The 16,364-nt window shown below is 38.9% G+C and overlaps 1 protein-coding gene across 1 annotated transcript in view; it reads right to left on the reverse strand.

The window, feature by feature from the left end:
- Window positions 1–11,998, reverse strand: part of LOC129244070 (5-hydroxytryptamine receptor 2A-like) — a 181,492-nt gene extending 169,494 nt beyond the window's left edge. Inside the window, exons 1-2 of the mRNA XM_054881685.1 lie at window positions 11,816–11,998; window positions 11,414–11,730 (exon numbers count right to left, since the gene is read on the reverse strand). Coding sequence (XP_054737660.1) covers window positions 11,414–11,730; window positions 11,816–11,998 — 500 coding nt within the window. The remainder of the gene's footprint in view (window positions 1–11,413; window positions 11,731–11,815) is intronic.
- Between the last annotated feature and the right edge of the window lie 4,366 nt (window positions 11,999–16,364).

The following is a 16,364-nucleotide window of genomic DNA, read 5'->3' on the forward strand; positions in this document are numbered from 1 at the left end:
GTGCATAAAAGGCGCTCAATTATCATAAACCCTTTCTTTCATTGCGTTTATTTGGCTTCCGGGAATTTATTTTGCTCCTGCTGTATTTTTTCACTCGAATATGGCCCATAAAAGAGAATTTTCATTAAAAAATTGTTTACTGCAAAATTAAAGAGGCGTCGTATATAGCAAAAATACATGCGCAAGGGCTAACAAAGTTATCTGAAACTTGCAATAAAAACGAACTACGCCAACTAAATGCACACTTGTAACGGGTGTTTTATTTCAAAAGCATGAAAACCGTCGATATCGAGGATTTGATGGTGACGTTTCTCTTCAGAAAGGTTTGGCAAGTTTTTATGAATCACTTAACCCCAGAACAATACTTCCGAATTGGTTAAGATAGGTAGGTAGGTAGGTAGGTAGAAGTGGTCTGTCTCTAAAACAACTCACTTGAACCATTGCCGATCCATTGTGATAACACAGTAGCAGTTTACCTGCTACTCCTGATCGTACCAGCCAGATCAATTGTGGAAATTTACTTTGCAGAAAAAAAAGAAGAAAATTTATAAATCTCTTCGCGAAGAGCAGAGAGCACTGGCGTCTTCCGATCGTATTTCCCTTCGAATGAGGAAGGAGCTGCCATTACGGTTACGCTGAAAGGCGAGCTCTATCGAGCCATGCTGACTAAATTTGTGTTTCCAAAATTGAACCAGCTAAACATCGATGATATTTTGGGGGTCCAAGAAGACGGCTCAACTTGCTTTACAGCGCGCTTAGCAGTCAGTATATTGCAATAACCAAGCTACCATTCATGCCATAAGGACAGAAAGTAGTCAAAAATTCGATAATTGAATGGACTATGCAACTCATAGCCGTGGAGGATGCTCAAAATATAAATCCCATACAATTTTCTACTAGATTAAACTAAAAAAAGTTTATTCCAAAAATATTTCTGCTTTGCATTATGATTTCAAGTTCTCAAGCTCCCAAAAAACACCCGATATATGTATGCGTTTACATGCATACATATTTTGTGCATATAGAAAGATAAAATGCAACAAAAAAGTCAAAATATAAAGTAGGAAGACGCATAAAATGGATTTCGCATGTACTCTTATTTTTCCTATTAAACGCACTACAGTTTTTTTTATTTACGCACAAATACATGCTTATCGATACTTGTATGTCAGTAGCAGTGTAATACAATAATATAATTTAATCTCATCTCTGCATGATGGGGCTATGTGATGCAGGGGACTGCAGGTTTTCCCATCAAAAATATTTTGTATACAAAATTTTCCTCCGCCATTGAGAGATCTCGTCCCTATTGACAGAGAAATGTTAAGGGGTAGTCAGAATATTCAAAAAATTGAATTTTTTGCATTTTCTTAAAGTATAATATTTTAAAAATATTGTGTGAAAATTTGAAGTGAATCCGACAAATATTTTTCGAGTTATTTAACAATTCAGAAAGGGCGCTCAAGTGCTCCGGAGCTCGATAACAAAACTTTAAATGCGTTTCCCCCAAAATTATGTTTCTTGAACTGGTGGTCACTGTAACTTAAAAATCGCTTGGTAGATTTTAATAAAATTTATACTGCTTTTGGAAAATATAAAAAACTCGTGCAGAAACTCGCAGAATTTTTTTTTTCCAAAATTTCGATTTTTTTAAAACAATTAATTATCGGGTTTTTTCTCGAAAATCTGAAAAATATTTCCTGAGGCTATCATATTGTTAATTTTGAAAATTGATTAATTTTAGATGAATCTCCAAGGACTTGTGATGATCGCCGCAAGAGACTTCTGGAGAAACGGGCTGTGCACAAACATCGACAACTTTTACAGTTATTAATTTTTGAAGTGAAACTTCTTAGGCGCCGATGGACGAGCGAGAATGGAGAGTAAAATTTCGAGGGCATGCAACGTTTTGGGCACTTTCGTTCCGCGAGAGAGAAAAAAGATATAACGTAGAGGAAAAGGAGAGAGAGCGCTATACCTTATATGTATCTTAGATACACTTTGGGCTATCTTTCCTGAGTTTTTCCTTGTGGTTGCTAATTTGTAGTGAGAAATAACTCTGCCTACTTTTTGGCGCTTGTTTGTTGGTGCAAACTTGTAGAAAATATAGTTTTGGTGGCTCCTTTTTGGCGTTATATTTCTTTGGTGCCTACTGTTTGGGGCGTTTTTTGATCCAATTTTTTTTGGCGCTTTTTGTGGTGCCTACATTTTGACGCTTATTTCCGTTTCCTGGCTTGTTCGTACTATAAAGTGCTATCCATTCCGGCGTCGGATTTATTGATATTGACTAGCAAAAATTAATTATTGAAAATCATCATTTTTTCGGGCTTCTGACTATCTTGCAACCTCTCAATTTGCCAAGAATGATAGAGAAGAAGATTGCGCCTTCCGAATTCGCCGTGTTGTAAGAGTCCATCAATGAACAAACAAAAGGATGGGGAATTACTTGTTTGTGAAGAAGAAGAGTAGACGAAAGCGAAAGCAATGGAAACAACCAAACACAAGAAATTATATGCACGCACATTTACTTTTTTTGCCACGGCGTTTTCCGGATAAAAACGCAAACAACTGCATTTGAAGACTTTTTATTCATTTGTGCTTTAACAATTTAACACGCGGCACTTCGTTCCCAAATCCCAATACTACCAAGCCATTCACTGAATTTTCAGAAACATGTAATTTCTCCTACTTTTGTTTGTTTGTTTGTTCGTTTGTTTTGTATTGCGAAGGGAGCTGACGTCAGAGTAAAGTAACTGCTGTTTAATGGCACCACCTTTAGGACTCAATTCGTCTTGTTAATTTGCTATAATGGCACTCAACCAATCGAGATCCAACAGTCGGAGAGTTATTGGGCATAAATCTCATCAGCTGCACGAAAAAGTAGCCCAAAGCTGGGTTTTTATATACCATAACACATGGGCTGAAAAGTCCCGGGCCTAACAAAGAAAACACGGTTTTTTTGTTCAAATTAGTTTTGTTCATTAACGTAATTTCGTTAAAACAACGCAATCATTCCAGCGCCGCTCTAACATTTAAATAACACTTTTGTAGAATGATTTATCTTTTGCCTCAAAATAGGCCTCAGTTTCAGAGTTTTGATGCTCAGATGAGCTGGACATTTTTTATATTGATTGAGAAAAAGTTTTGTGTGAAAATAAGTTTATTCAAAAAGCTCGATTGTGTACTACACGTACGTTGCCCGTGGGCCTACTGTGCATACGTCGAGAATGTGGCTGTTGCTACTCAAAACTCAGCTAGTTCTTATCCTTAAATGTAGGCCTAAGAAGAGCCTCACTATTTTGGTTGGAGGACCTGAGATCAAATCCCAAGCATCGCTTAATTATCTTGGAGTCCATGTCGATGAGGAGCTGACATATCTAGGAGAATACAAATATAAGCAGTTGCAAGGCAATGAGAGTAAATAACGCACCCATTCGTATGCTACCGAATGTTGGAGGACCTCAATGAGGTAAAAGAAAGACGCTTTCAACTGCAACTTCTTCTACATATAAGCCGCACCAGTATGGTTAAGAGGACGAACGAGACGCGCAAAAGAGGTACTGCAAGCTAACAGACTTAGCGCGCTCAGAGTAGTATACAGAACAGCATCGGATGATGCAATCTGCGTTATAGCGAGTAAAGTTATCTGTGATACACGAGCAGAGGAACTTAAGCGACTGCATCGTGGACACAAACCGACACCTGTAGAAAACCGAGCACCCATGTTCGATATTAAAGTGGTAAAACAGATGGGATCACTCTTCCAAAGGCTGCTGGAAATGTAAGTTGATTCCCAAACTAGAAGAATGGGCAAGTAGAAAACGTGGCGAAACAGATTTCCATCTAACACAGATTCTCAGCTAACATGGTGGCTTTCTTGCGTAACTGCACTGCTTTAATCTAGCAGATAATTCGGTCCACCAGGAGTGCCACAGCGAAGATGAGAGTGCAGATTGCAAGACTTTGCACTACGCTAGATTTTACGAAGAGCGCTTCGGCGTCGCCCTATGCCAGATAACCTGGTAACGCAAATGCTGAACTCGGAAAAGAAATGAGAAGCAGTAAAAAAGCTGACAGCAAGGATTGTTAGGAAACTCCAAAACATAGAATGGGAGCGCAAAGCGGAAGTAAGGCGAATGTGATCGGGCTAGAACATCCTACGGATGTGTCGTCCAAAGAGGCCATGTTGAAGCAGATCTCTAGAGGGGATAACTACATTTACGAACAGACGACAAGCACGAACGCTTGAGGTAAGCCGCCAGATGAACCCAAACAGACGACAAGTCGATATCGAGCAACGCTATTGCAACATTCCGATGACCCATTGGGCACAAAGTGGTAATGGAAGCTATTGATAGCGTGTAATTCGCATACACAACTAGAAAAGGAACCTGGTTGCAGGTACTTGGTGCTTCTAAAAAGCACAAACGCGGTTTCATCTTGATGAAAAACTTTTAGCAGTCTCAAGGAGGAATTAGCCGAGAGAGAGGAATGCAATAGTGTTAGTAGGAGCATGCCCCACATATCACTGTCAACTTCCTCTGAACAAAAAAGGCATTGGAACACGCCATCTATCGCAAAAACTCAATTTTTCATTAGACGGGCTTGGGAAATTTAAATAACAATGTTGACGAACCGAAATGGAATAATGTCCGCGTGATTCTTGGGATAATGGTTGGTTGGTTGGTTAGAGTGGTGATTCATCCAGAATCCAACTAGCGCTTCCGCACCATTTTGTTGCCACATCCTCGTTACCAAATTGTTTAACAGTTATTTACAGCAAGCCTATATCCAGCCTGTGCGGTTTAGGAACCTTATTAGGTTGTTGACGTCTAAGCCAGACAGCTGCTCGAGACTCTCGAACAGCGGTTTGCCCAGGGTTAACATTCTGTCCTTCCATAGGGCAGGGCATTCACAGAGAAAATGGAAGATTGTTTCTTTTTTCTCCGGTTGTTTACAACTATGGCAGTATGTGTTGTGAGGGATGCCCATTTTGGCTGTTTGTTCTCCGATAGACCAGAAGCCAGTTATGACTGTCGTAAGTCTACAGGTGTCCCGTCGTTTCATGTTTATTAGTGTCGGCGATTGCTTGAGGTTGTAGGTGAGCCATAACGTTCTGCTGATTTTGCATTTCGTCTGGTCTCTCCATCTACAATCTGCAATTCGAAGGTATTTTAGGGAAATTGCATTCTTGGATAATACTAGGTTCTAAAAATTTGCGTTGGCCGAATGCTTTACAGAGGTACAGAGGCTAAATGAAGACGTGTTTGAAAAATAATGGATATATGAGGTTTTTCCGCATATGTTTTTGGGGTGTTTGGCCGAGCTCCTCATCCTATTTGTGGTGTGTGAGTGTCTTGATGTTGTTTCACAAATGGAGGGACCTACAGTTTCAAGCCAACTCCGAACGGCAGATAGTCTTATGAGGAGCTTTTTCATGGCAGGTTTCATTTCACTTGGAGGTGTGCCTGCCATTGCCTGCCGAGTGGTGGCCGCTATTAAAAAAAACGTTTTCTTTATTTTGATCTTTCACCGACATTCGAACCTACGTTCTCTCTGAACTCCGAATAGTTGTCACGCACCAACCTATTCGGTACGGCGGCCGCCGTTCAAAAATTCACTTCTAGTTGGACCTGCCTGTTTTTTTTTTTTTTTGTTGTATACTGAATTATTCCAAGGATTATTGCAGTTATACCTTTGCACATTTAGAAGCAGCCACTAAAGATCACTGAATGTTCACAATTTTTATTGTTGTTACACAAATTGTGAAATGATAGTCATTTTCAGAGAAAAAAAGCAAACAAATGCACTTAAATGGTCAGATAAATAACTGCTGACATTCTCACCGCAGTTCGCACATTCCACCACTGTTAAGTTGGCCGTTCATGTCATAAGCTTGGATGCATATAAACCCTATTTAATGCGCTGCTGCAATTGGTGCTTGCGAGTGTGACTTTTCACAACTGTTCGTGAATACTTTGGACATGAAAGAAAGTAGCGAATAACGAAGTTGAGTTATGCTTGCCGCCGATTTTGACACCAACTCGTCGCAGAAGACTGTCTCTTAGTAATTACGGTTGGAGTGCCAGAGGGAGGAACTGTGGATGGATGCCGTCAACCAGTAATAGAGAGTGAAGTGGTGCAACGTTAACGCAATCAATGCACGTAAATATGTAAAATGAATCAACACGCTGCAGGCAAATATACTCATACGAGCAATACGCTGGCTGACGAGCTATGCTACAACAAAGTGCATATTTAAGCAGCAAAAACAAACAAACAAAAAATGCTCAAAAAGTGAATAGAAATGCATGCACGCAAGTACAGACGTGATGTGTTAGGGTGGTCGATACACTTTTTTGTTTTTTTATACCGACATATTCTTTTGTGAAAATTCGTGAGATGACATAATTTTTACGCGAAACACGCGACAATATACAGAATTTGTTTTTGTTTTAACAACTCTACGTTGACAAATTGCCCTGCGCTTTTCAAAAGAGGTATCATTTGAAAGGAAAAGTGCCAGGCTTTAATTTGAGAATAACTAAAAAAGTTAATAAGGTTGAGGTAGATAAGTAGAAGAAATGGTTGAAGTACCAGTTTGGCACTCCTCAAGCAGCACCAAAGCGCCGTTTTGATACGATTACGAGACCTTTAACGCGCAGACATCTACAGCCAATTAGATCTGTTGATATAATGGAGAAGATTGATGGTGTTTAAGTTGGCGCACTGCCCCAGACTGTTGAAGAAAGGAGCACCCAGTGACCTTAATTTTCCAGCTGCCAAAACCCGGAGATTTACGGAGCTAATGCTCAACCTTCTGCTCATCTTCTCTGAAAGATCTTCACAGCTTTTGCAATGGTGATTAAATAGCAAATCTGGCTTTTGTGCGTGTGTCCAATTCGATCATGCAATTAACGGTAAGCACAGCTACGAGCTTGGAAATCGAATGGCGTGGAGTCCCCAGAATTTTCTCCGTCCTGCGCTTGTGTACTGGAGCCACAGGATTTTCAAAATGGCACTATCTGTGGAGCTCTATCTGTTCTGCGCTTTTCTGAGCAACAAGTTTTGTAATTCCCTTTTAACAATAGTCAGGGTGATGGCAATGACGGGTAGGAAACCTCTGGGATCAATTTAGTTGACCCATTTCTGGCAAGCTCATCGACAATTTAATATCGTCCTATATTTCTATGTCCTAGCCTTTATAACAGAGAAATGTTACTTGCACAACCATGATATTTGATCTCCTCCTTACAGAAGTTGACCAGTTGGATCTGCACCATAGCATCGTGAATGCTTTGATCGCGACTAAACTATTGGAGAAAATGTTGAAATCTCCCTCGCTCCCGCGTTCCCTAAGCAATTTGCATGCCTGCAGTATCGCAAAGACTAGCAGAATGTGGCAGTTTTAAGGAAATAGATAAATTGGTTTTCTTAGAGAAAACACCTTCTCAGGCTTCCGATTCCATCTCGGAGCCGTCAATGTAGACGAAAGAGACGGACCAGCATCGGTTCTGATTTTCCTCTTGGTCCGATCCTGCCTACTTGGAAAGATTATCCTGGCACGACCCTTAAACTCCAGTTTGCGAATGGAGAGATCTACACGAAGTGCAGAGAAATGTCAAGTTAACTGCCCAAAAATGCTACCCTGTACGTTGAGAGATTGTCTCCGGAGGTCTATCTCCTTTAATCTGACTGGGTTTTGAGCAGCGATGGGAATAATGTGAAAGTCGATGGAGAAACGAGGTGCAAAACGATATTAAGGACAGCACTGGGAAAAGTTCTACATGCCACGCTGATGCCAGTACAAGCAGTCCTTTGGAAAGTCCCCAGTTTAGTGATATTATAGCTTTTACGAAGAGCTTCCTACCAAACCAGTCATACATAATTTAAAATTGGCAAAACTGCTACGTTTTGCATCCAGAGAACGACGTGTGGCTTGAGTTCTCATTTTTGGTAAAACTTGCATTTGCACGAGTAGAAAGCTATGCCGACCTTCTTTACCCGATTTTCAATGTGTGGCTTCTAATGGAGTTTGGGGTCAAGTATCACTGCAAGATACATAACTTCCGATGCAAGCGGGAGAACGTGGTCATATAATCTGGGAAGTCTAAAGTCGCAACAAATCACCAATTTAAAATTTTATGTGTATGACAATCCGATCCAAAGAGTATCAAAGTTTAAGTACCTAGGATGTTGGGATACCGAAACATGGATAAATGACAGAGAAATTTGCTCTCGGATTGGAGCAGCGACGGAAGCTTTATTTAATTCTATGAAAGTTCTTTCCACTAAAAGCGTGAACATGAAATTACATCTTCGGTATCTTCAATATTACGTTTAGTGTGTTTTGTTGTACGATGTGGAGGTTCTTCTCATTGATTGGCTTGACAACCGCTTACGCGATTTTGGTCGAGTTTAAGAAGCCGTTTCTGTCTCATGCTAACTGGCGCCAGTTGTACACACCAAGTGAAGCCAAGTCTTTTTTCACCTGATCTTTCCAACGCAGAGTAGACCTTCCTCTTCTTCTACTACCACCAGCTGGCACCGCATCGAATACTTTCTGAGTCGGAGCGTTTGTTTCTATTCGGACGACATGACCCAGCCAATGGAGCCGCTGGATCTTTATTTGTTGCACTATATCTATGTCGCCGTAAAGCTCATACAGCTCATCGTTCCATCGCCTGCGATATTCGCCGTCACCAACGTGTAAAGATCCAAAAATCTTCCGGAGAATCTTTCTCTCGAACACTCCTAGGGATGCCTCATCGGATGTTGTCATCGTTCAAGCATCTCCGCCATACGTCAGGACGGGCATGATGAGAGCCTTGTAGAGTGTTAGTTTTGTTTGTCGAGAGAGGACTTTACTGCTAAGTTGCTTACTTAGTCCAAAGTAGTACTTGTTGGTCAGAGAGATTCTACGTTGAAGTTCCAGGTTGACATTGTTATCGGTGTTAATGCTGGTTCCTAAATAAACGAAGTCTTTTACAAACTCGAAATTATAACTGTCAACAGTGACGTGGGTGCCGATAAGCGAGCGCGCCGACTATTGGTACTTCGTTTTGTCCCATTCGCTTTGCTTCTTTATCCAGTTTGAAAAAGACAAAACTAACAGCGCAGTTGTTAAGGCAGATGTCAATATTATCGGAATACGCCAGCGATTGCTTCATGGTCGGGTAGCACAAGGACGGTTCCGTCGTCAACGATTGAGGTACCGGGATCTTCACGTTCTCTGTGGCATGCGCTATTGTCACTATTTAACAAGTTCGAGAAGTGTTCCCTCCATAAATTAAGGCAACTACTTTCCGCGTAGATTGTACGAGATTCAAAATTATAAATGGTGGTTACATTTCAACGGCCGATGTTGAATGTGAACCACACCTAAACGTCGACGACACAGTTGGACTTCTTTCTTTGGGGTTATTTGAAAGAAAAGGTGTACATTGATAAGCCAGCAATAATTGAAGAGCTAAAGGATGAGATAATTCGGCACATTAATGGCATAGAACCTTAATTATGCACCAGCGTCATCGAAAATTTGGACCATCGGATGGAGGTGTGCCGCCAAGGCCGCAGCTGGCATTTGATCGATGTTTTCTTCTATGCGTAATTGAGCTATATCAGTATTATTATAATAAAGAGAAATGATAATAATTTCCTAACAAAAATTGAATTTTATTCAAAATCAACAGCGGCCTTTAAAACTTAACCACCCTCTAGTTGAGGAACTATTGGCATTTGGTGGTCTTTGGAGGTGTGCCGCCGAGACCGCGGCGGCCATTTGGTCAATATTTTGATGTATACGTAATTGAATTGTACCAATATTATCATAATAAAGAGAAATGACATTAATTTAAAAAAAAATTGTATTTTATTTAAAATCAACACCAGCCCTTGAAACTTAACCACCCTATATAAATTCTTTCAATCACAAAATACATTCGCTTACTTTTTCCAGTTTTTTGCATCGATATGTTGTCGACACACCTTAAGCCTCTTTATTCAGAATTAACGAAAATATTTGCATTTTCAGTTAATTTTTCGTCGTGCATTTCTAATATTAAAATTTTTATCGCAAATGTCAAACCAAATGTCAAGTATTTCACAGCTGCTTGCCGTTACGGGGAAAAACCAAAATTTAATGGACACATACGGCTAAGGTTATGGCAGTGGCGTTATGGTGCGGCACCTATAATCGTTTACAATGACGCCCATATGTTTGATCAGAACAGCTGATGGCTATGGTTACAGTTATGGCGAAGGTATGGCAACACTGGGCACAAAATTTTATTAAATGCGTAGAAATTTCGCTTAAGTCTTTTATTTTGTTATTGAAAATTCTTCACTGGTTTGAGAAGATATACTACGTATATTAAATTATAAGAAAAAACACTTTACTTTGGGAAGCGCGAAATAAAAGTAATATTGCCTGTAACGCCGCGTAATTAAAAAAGAACACCGCACTCCTCCGATTACAATTCCAAAAGTGGAGTTTATTACACATGTACTGTCCTTATATTAGGCCTAAAACTAAGATACGAGAAATAGCGGAATTGGAAGAACAGTATGTGGAGAGTTAGAGAGAGTTTGCAGTTAAGTAAATAGAAATAGGAAGAACGGAAAGTAGGTATAGCTGTAGAAATGAAGTCAATGCTCGGAAGTAAATAGAAACAGGTAAAGAAATAGCGACAGCGAGAAACAGTAAAGTATACCTACTACATACCTACTTATAATATAAATAAACAATATAAAATAACTTAATATTAAGCTTTAATACAATTTCAATTTTTAAACAATATAAAATAACTTAATATTAAGCTTTAATACAATTTCAATTTTTAAATTCAATATTATTTAATTTATTCTATTCTAATTTACGTTACATTACTATATTATACTAGTTTGCCAGAATCTGGCTTAACAGTTATTAATGAAATAATTTTCACTTTAAATAAAAAAGTGGACTTAAAAGCCATTTATTTATTATTTATTACATGGTAGGGGAGCTTCTCAAAATCCCGAAAATCCCCGAGTGATTTTGCATCCGGGACCTGGGATTGTAAAAATAAAAAATTAAAAAAAAATGTATATCCCTAGTAAACGCGTGTGGCATTACACGATACTGTTGATACACACAGCTGGTTGTCCTTAAGGATCCCAAATGTGCTGCATGTTGAAGCTTTCACAAAACGAATATAACGCGTGCGCTTACATCTGCGTGCGCTTACTTGTTCCCCTTCTGCACTTACGCTAATGCAACAATGCAACAGCAACAGCAGATTCGACTGGTTTCGACAGTTTGCGCCACTTGTAATACCTCTGCCACTGAGCTGCTCAGCTGCTGGGCTGCATGAAGTCACTTATGCATCAGGCTGGGACACGCAATGTTACACTCGTAAAACGATTTTCATACATCGCGGCCATTTTAACACTTTTCTCCTCCAGCGCCAACACGACTGCCATTACAGGTCGCTGATACGGAATTGCCAATGTCGCTTTGAGCTGATCTTCGTTTGTACTCCTTTTACTGAGTGCTCGTATGCACTGGTTGGGAGAGTTGGCAGTGTTGAACGTGTTGGCAATGCGTAATGCACTGGCGAATGCATTTGAAAGCACATGCAAATTGCTCAAAAATCTTCGGTGGGTTTGTGAAATGGGATTCAGCGTCAACAAAGTGCTGCAGTTGAGTGCGGCAATAAAATTACAGCAAATCTCGTCCGAACATGAATGCTTACAAGCATATAAAACCCATGATAACCCAATCGCCGCTTGGTCGTGCCATGTTGGAAATTTTGTGTTATCTCTCTCAGTTTACCATTGAATTTTTCAATGCAACATAACGCAGTTCTCTAGCCGTCAACATTTGTTCCCCTACGAACACCTCCGAAAGTATTGCATTCGTATGGTGGTTTTGGTTTTGTATTTGCCTTTGCCTTTGCCTTTGTAATGGTTGCCCTTGCTGTTGTTGCTTATTCAACTGGTAGGCACCACCCAACATGAGCTACACTAATGCAGAGACATGTCACAACAACAAAAACAACAAAAGTAACAAGTACAAAGCAACTAAGAGTGCAGTCAATGTCCAGCTAATGGAACTGCAGGCAGCGCAGCCAGACGAAGTGTAATATCAGTGAGGGGAACATGGAAGGCTTATTGCGGGAGTGGATTTTCATGTACACACTCAGCAGATTTGTTTCGCAATTTCTTGTTTTTTTTACGCTGAACGGATTAAAATTGCAATTGCGCTGCAAATGTATGCGCGCCATGCCGTTAATGTCCGTATGAGGAATTCATGTAGGCCGTCAGTTTCTTAGGGTATTTCTATTTTTTTGTTTTTTGGTGTTGAAAATTCGCCACCGCAATTTACAATTTTGGCAGCTGTGCCATTTTTAATCGTATTTGAGAAAATAAATGAACCAATTTCGGAAAATCACAAAAATATATTTCAGAAAAATTTAAATACACTGTGTTATAAAAAATTATAAATAATTTTTTTATAGAAATTTTAGTTCATTCGTATGCCAAAATCATATAAACTCTCTTGGCCGCACGTGGACAGTTATTTTTCATAAAACTGACTTAAGAACCTCTCTTATCATAAGGCATACTCGTGAAGATTTCTTTTCATAACAAATCAAACAAAGGCGGACGTGAACTCCGGGCAATGTATAAAAAACGGGTATATTCTTATAAACTTTGAAAATATAGGTTGTCAAAAAAGTCTTGTGGTATTTTTATTGAATTTTCAATTGTTCATAAAATTGGTTATAATAATGCGATTTAAGTCAAATATGCGCCGTTTTGTTCGATGACGAGTTCCCAACGAGATGCCAACTTCATAATGCCCCTCTTATAGAAGCTCGCTTCCCTATTGTCAAAAAACTCGGAGAGCCAATTTTCACAGGACTCTCTTGTGGACAACTTCCGACTACCAAGCTCGTTCGCCATGGACAGAAATAGGTGGTAATCAGTTGGTGCGAGATCCGGACTATACGGTGGATGCAAAAGAACCTCCCATCCGAGCTCCCGGAGCTTCTGGCGCGTCACCAAAGATGTGTGTGGCCTGGCGTTTTCCTGATGGAAGACAATTCGGCCTCTGTTGTTCAAAGATGACCTCTTCTGCATGAGTGCTGCATTCAAGCGGTCCAGTTGTTGGCATTACAGGTCCGAATTGAGCGTTTGGCCATAGGGGAGCAGCTCATAGTGGATGATTCCCTGCCAATCCCACCAAACACACAGAAGAACCTTCCTGGCCGTCAATCCAGGCTTGGCTACCGTCTGGGCAGCTTCACCGCTTTTCGAACACGACCGTTTGCGCTTCACGTTGTCGTAAGTGACCCACTTTTCATCGCCAGTCACCATCCGCTTCAAAAACGGGTCGATTTTGTTGCGATTTAGAAGCGATTCGCATGCATCCATACGGGCAAAAATGTTTTTTTGCGTCAAGTCGTGTGGCACCCATACATCGAGCTTCTTTTTGAATCCAAGCTCCTTCAAATGGTTTATAACGGTTTGATGACTCATGCCCAGCTCTTGGCCGATGCTACGGCTGCTGTTATGCCGGTCTCTTTCGATCAATTCAGCGATTTTATCGCAATTTTCGACGACAGGCCTTCCGGACCGTGGCGCATCTTCGATCACCTCTGCACCAGAACGAAAACGTTAAAACCATCGTTGTGCGGTGGAAATGGAAACTGTATCGGGTCCATAAACTGCACAAATTTTATTGGCAGCATGAGATGCATTTTTGCCTTTATCGTAGTATTACTGTAAAATATGCCGTATTTTCTCTTTATTTTGCTCCATGTTTGCGACGCTATAACTCACGAACGACTAAAAGCAAACAACAATTAATCAAACACGTGTTAGCACGTGAGAAGAGCTTTCCAAAAAGCTCTAGCGTGAACCGATGCGACGAATACAACTAGAACTACGCGCTTGCAAAAAAAAAAATTCAAAAAATTTTGAAAATTCTACACTAGAATATCCCCTTAACTGAGTTTTTAGGCTCTCAACAGATTTCAAGATTTGTGGCATTTAAGCTGTCGAAACTCGATCTCATCAGTAGAGAGTTGTGAGTGAATTTCTTATGGATTATAAAATTATTTCGTAGCAACATTCGCCGTTTTAACTTGATTGAACAGCCTATGAATGCCTACCTACTGTCCAAACTTTTTTTTTCTGTGATGGAATTCAAACGTAATAGTGTCTGCTTATTTGTAGAGTCTAGAGACTAGAGTCTGTAAGGCATAAAATTATGCTGCTAAAATTTTCATAACTTTTTTACTAAAACAAAAAAAAAAAAAAACGATTTTGAATGATGGAAATCTGTATTGGGACCTTTACGCTGTGGCGTTCACATTTTTTGACGTAAGCCGTCACTTGCAAAAACACTTCACTTTTCGAAAGGGAGATAGTTTGTTACTGTAAAATGTTGTAACTGAAGAGCTAAATAAATAAATTAGTAGTTAATCAATTAATAGAACGAAAAAAAAACTAACAATTTAGAGGTGAAAATTATTTTTATTCATGGAGGAGTTTCTTCCATTGCCTACTGACGGCCAACGGCTATTAGAGAAACAATTTTTCCTATTGTTCGGGCACTTTTGAATGGTAGTCGCGCACCCATGCGGCTACGGCAGCCGCCGTAATGTTTGTTTGTTCCTATTTTCTTATTGTAATCGATTTAAAGTCTCTAGATGATGAAAAACCATTATGATTATTAAAAATTGTAAATGCAATCGATCTGATAATGGCTGACATTTTTATGTCTTCACAACTTTAATTCCCACTCTTTCGTGCGCGTGAACAGGTTACTGAGGCAATCAAATACGGTGTGCTAATAGTGCTGCTGAGGGCCATATCAGAAATTGATTATAAAAATGTTTCAAAGTATTGAGAAAACACTATAAAATTGTACCATATATTTTATTGATGAATTCTCAGTGGAGCTTTAACAAACGGTTTTGTAGAATAATTGTTACAAATACAAATTCACCAATCAACTCAACACCCTGTGGCTCTATGCTTCACATGCGAGCGAAAGGAGTAAATGTTTATAACTCCACCCCCTGCCAACTGAGAACAATTTTTTAACATGGCTTCAAAATGTTGCGTGTGCAGTTCTATTGAGCCTGACTGGCCTTGATACTGCAGGCCAAAGTCAGTAAAAAGATTTTGGAATTTTATCGTTTTATTTAGAAGTTTTAGAAGTCATGTTAAATATTTGATTAAAGCAGTGAGTTGAGCTAATCATGCGGGTTTAGAGCGCGAATAATTAAATTTTAAGGGCTCTAAAAGTGAGCACCCAATTTTTGTTTTTTTTAATTATCAGTTTATTCATGTAAATTTAGTCTACGAAAGTAGAAGTTTCTTACAGACTATAGGCAAATAAAAAGTTTATTATTAAAAGCACTAAAAATTAATTACAAAAACTTATGAAAGTAACATATTAAGAGATGTTGATTAAAAAGTTTGAAAATTTAATGAAATTGCGTCAAAATTAAGGGGACAGATACCTGTAAAATTTCGAAAATAAAAAAAAAATTGTTTCATAAAATGTTATATTAATACAATCCTTTAGGAAAATGTCAAAAAAATTCTAGAACGTAAATTTAATTTTTTCTTATATTATATAGTAGATCGTCAATCGTGACGACTCTCTTCTTTGCGTTCGAGCGCTGACTTGCTGACTTTAGAATCGGCGTACACGATAACTCGAAAAGTTATTGACCTATCTCCCTGAAATTTTGCACACATCTTTTTTTGATATTACTTTCTATGTGAATTTACAATTTCGAAAATTTTTCGAAAAAATAATTTTTTCGAAGCAAAAATAGTAAGGAAATTCGCCCCAAAATAAATTTTTTTTAAGCATTTTGGTTTTTTGTATTCAGGTCACTGACGCTGATGCTACAATGCCCACTGATTGAGAAACCCCGCTGCGACCTTCTTGGAGGAATACATCCGCCATTTTAAATGAATAAAATAAAAATAAAAATTTTATATTATTTTAATGTATAAATAAACTGTATGGCAATTTTGAAAAATATATATGTATTGTTCTCTTCATTTTAAATAATTTAAATAATGGAAATCAGGGAAAATATGGCCATTTACAGGTACCTGGCCCCTTAATCTGTTCTCACTGTTAGTTAATTGATGGATACCTATACAACCTAAAAATTGGTTAACTACAGTCAACAAGTAGCTAATTAACATTAATTAGTTAACCTTTGACTATGAAAGCAATTCATAATGATTTTTATCACATTTTTCTTTTGAACAAATTTTCTTCGCATGCTTCATATTTTTGGCAAGTATTGTTACGAAAAAATTATATATGTTTTTGAATTCTCTTGACA

Source organism: Anastrepha obliqua, chromosome 4 (assembly GCF_027943255.1).
Source record: "Anastrepha obliqua isolate idAnaObli1 chromosome 4, idAnaObli1_1.0, whole genome shotgun sequence".
NCBI lineage: Eukaryota > Metazoa > Arthropoda > Insecta > Diptera > Tephritidae > Anastrepha > Anastrepha obliqua.